Here is a 3,266-nt window from a genome sequence, read left to right on the forward strand (position 1 = left end):
ATTTTTCAGCTGATTGCCTAAAAGCTTCAACATAGAGGTTGCTTAAAACCAACTTCAAAGAGGCAAATGAGTTATAAAGCATTTTAATATAGTTCAGAATATATATGAATGCATATTTGAACGTGCAAAAACGTTCCAACAATTACTGAAAATAGGAACAGCTGTCAGGAAATTAGGCATTTTGAAGTTCTGAAAAAGTTACATAAAGACTGTTATAACTTCTAGGAAACAGCAATCTGTATTCCTCTGATGTGGTATTTGCTGTTCCCTGTGGCACTTGACCAAATATTACTTGTCTGCAACGCTAAGAAATTAGTCTATTGATAATAATAAATGATCACAGTCTCTCCAATGTGAATGCCTCTTTCACATTCTCCTACTAAACATTTCTACCGTTTCTTGATCTTCCATGCGGTTTTTGACTGTTGAACTTTTGCCTAATGCTATAAAAGCTCTATAAAGAAGGAAAATTCCTTTTGATACACCTCATTCAATTCCTTGGCACTTGGCACTAAATAATATGCTTCTTGGATGTGTGGGTCCCAAAGTATTAACAGCACACTTTCACTAACTTATTGAAATTTTCATAAACACACCTCTCTGAACTTTGCTGCCACGGTTATCTAGGTAAGCAGCATTACCTGTCTACCTTTTATAAACACACCTTATTTGTCCTAGTAGAAGGCCTGTCTGAAATATACAAGCATGTAAATAACACAACTGAGTCTACCAAACAATGACCCCAGATAGCAGTAACATCAAACACTTGCACAAAGCACATGGAGACAACTCCACCATATACAGTAAACCTAACCAAGCAGGCAGCTTTATTTGTGGCAGAATGAAGCAGCGAAACCAGTACTTTCTCTGCCATTTGTGAACAGTAAGCTCCTGGCTTCCTGTCAGTACTCTGCATACCTGTTCTACATGCTTGGTGATTTTTGGAAAGCTCTGAGCTTCCTAATTATGCACCACATAATATATCTGTGCATATTTATGGCCAGGAAATCAAATAAGGAAATATTTGGTAGCCTAAGGTGCCATTTCTACATAAAGAAGCCGTGTTCTCTTAAGCATATTTTCTCAAGTTCTCTTGAAAGTCAGTAAGCATGTAGACACTTGTGAGCTCGTCAACACAGCAGTCTCAAAAAACATAAGGACAGATTCTTCACAAAGAAATCTTAAATAAAATAAGTACTACAATTTTTCAGTCTAATTAATACCTATGTAAGTACTTAATCTTACAATCTTATTTACAATTTGAGGTAAATATTCAAGACTTAAATGGAGTGCACCAGTAAGAATGGCTGGTTCCCATGAACATACTCATATATGTAATTCACACAAGATGTTGCATATCAAAATGAAAAAAACAGCCAAGAGTATTCAATTATTCAGAAGAAAAAAAAACAACAACAGTTGACTATAAAAGAAAGATTTCATGATTCCAGAAACCAGATAATAAAATGACAAATGCATTCCTGATAAACGCAAAATACTGCATGTGGAAGGGGGCTATACAGCCGCAAGGGGTCCTAAATCAGCTACGACTCAATAAAGACATCTTGCAAACAAAACCTCATTCAACCTGGCCTTAAAAACCTCCAGGGATGGGGCATCAACAACCTCCCTGGGCAACCCATTCCAGCTCCTAACCACCCTTAAGAGTGAAGAATTTCTTCCTAATATCTAACCTAAATCTCTCCCCTCTCAGTTTAAAACCATTACCCCTTGTTCTATCGCTATGTTCTCTGATGAAAAGCCCTTCCCCAGTTTTTCTGTAGGCCTCCTTCAAGTATGGAAGGCACCTATAAGTTTTCCATGGAGCCTTCTTTTCTCTAAGCTGAACAGCCCCGACTCTCTCAGCCTGTCTTCATAGCAGAGGTGCTCCAGGCCTTTGATCATCTTGGTGGCCCTTCTCTGGACCCTCTCCAACAGCTCCATATCTTTCTTGTGCTGAGGGCTCCAGAGCTGTACACAGTATTCTAGGTGGGGTCTGACCAGAGCAGACTAGAGGGCAGAATCACCTCCCTGGCCCTGCTGGCCATACTTCTTCTGATGCAGCCCAGGAGGTGTTTGGCTCTCTGGGCTCCAGCACACACTGGCAGGCCATGTTGAGCTTCTCATCTCCTACCTTGTTGAAGTCCCTGAGGTTGGCATTGGCCTCTCCAGCCTGTCAAGGTCCCTCTGGATGACATCCCTTCCATCTAGGGTGTCAACCACACTACAAAGCTTGGTATCATCAGCAAACTTGCTGAGGATACACTCAATCCCACTGTCCATGTCTCCAACAAAAATGTTAAACAGCACTGGTCCCAATACTGACCCCTGAGGGACACCACTTGTCACCTGCCTCTATTTGGACATTGAGCCATTGACCAGAGCTCTCTGGGTGTGGCCATCCAGCCAATCTCTTATCCACTGAGTTCATCTGTCAAATCCATGCCTTGGCAGTCTGGAGACCAGGCTGTCATGTGGGACAGTGTCGAACACCCTGCACAAATCCAGGTAGATGACGTCAGTTGCTCTGCCACCATCCACTATCTCTCTAGCCTTGTTGTAGAAGGCCACCAGATTGGTCAGGCATGACTTGCCCTTAGTGAAGACATGAAGCTTGGTCACCTTGAGCAGTTTAGTGAAAAGTCTGACTCTGGTCTTGTGAAGGTCAGGGAAGGAAAATTAATATCAGAAATAATTAAAAATGGGTAAGAACAAGAGATGGACATAATTGTGCCATGGTATGAGATTTGCCTGCCCCTCCAAGAAAAAAAAAAATTAAAAAAAATTAAAATTGTGGACTAGAAGTCCATGGCAACGAAAACTGTAGGCAGTGGTGGAGAATGCTGGCAATGAAGTTCCCAGCCAAACACAGGGCCTTGGGAAGCTTGGGAAGCTGAGGCTCCACCAGAGGAAGCAGCTCTGCCCTGCCCTTTTCACCAGGAACACAGCCCTCGCTCTTGAAAGTTGGTGGGAAGTACCTCGGGGAGGAAACTAATCTTCATGCAAAGCCAGACTACACATTCCAGCGCCTGTTACAGCAAAAACTTTGGAAAGCGATGCTGACGCGCTGCGCCAACCTGGTGTATCCCACGTCCCGATGGCCCACAAGTCCATCTCCCGGGCAGTGCCATCAGCAGTTACCACGAATGCCTCTGGAGCAAAGGCCGTCCCGCCTCCCCGGGAGCCCCGCAGCACCGCGCCTCGCTGGCACTCGCTTCCCGGGCACTCAGTGCCAGCGGGATGAGGTTCGGGCCCGCAGCACCTCT

The 3,266-nt window shown here is 43.8% G+C and overlaps 2 protein-coding genes across 2 annotated transcripts in view; one reads left to right on the forward strand and one right to left on the reverse strand.

Moving 5' to 3' along the window:
* Positions 1 to 411, reverse strand: part of PPIC (peptidylprolyl isomerase C (cyclophilin C)) — a 5,415-nt gene extending 5,004 nt beyond the window's left edge. The window contains exon 1 of the mRNA XM_010000479.1: positions 394 to 411. Coding sequence (XP_009998781.1) covers positions 394 to 411 — 18 coding nt within the window. The remainder of the gene's footprint in view (positions 1 to 393) is intronic.
* Positions 412 to 3,056: 2,645 nt separating this feature from the next.
* Positions 3,057 to 3,266, forward strand: part of PRDM6 (PR domain containing 6) — a 111,636-nt gene continuing 111,426 nt past the window's right edge. Inside the window, exon 1 of the mRNA XM_010000480.1 lies at positions 3,057 to 3,245. Coding sequence (XP_009998782.1) covers positions 3,057 to 3,245 — 189 coding nt within the window. The remainder of the gene's footprint in view (positions 3,246 to 3,266) is intronic.

The sequence above is a fragment of the Chaetura pelagica genome, unplaced genomic scaffold (assembly GCF_000747805.2).
Source record: "Chaetura pelagica isolate M959 unplaced genomic scaffold, ChaPel_1.0 scaffold16, whole genome shotgun sequence".
In the NCBI taxonomy this organism is placed as follows: Eukaryota; Metazoa; Chordata; class Aves; order Apodiformes; family Apodidae; genus Chaetura; species Chaetura pelagica.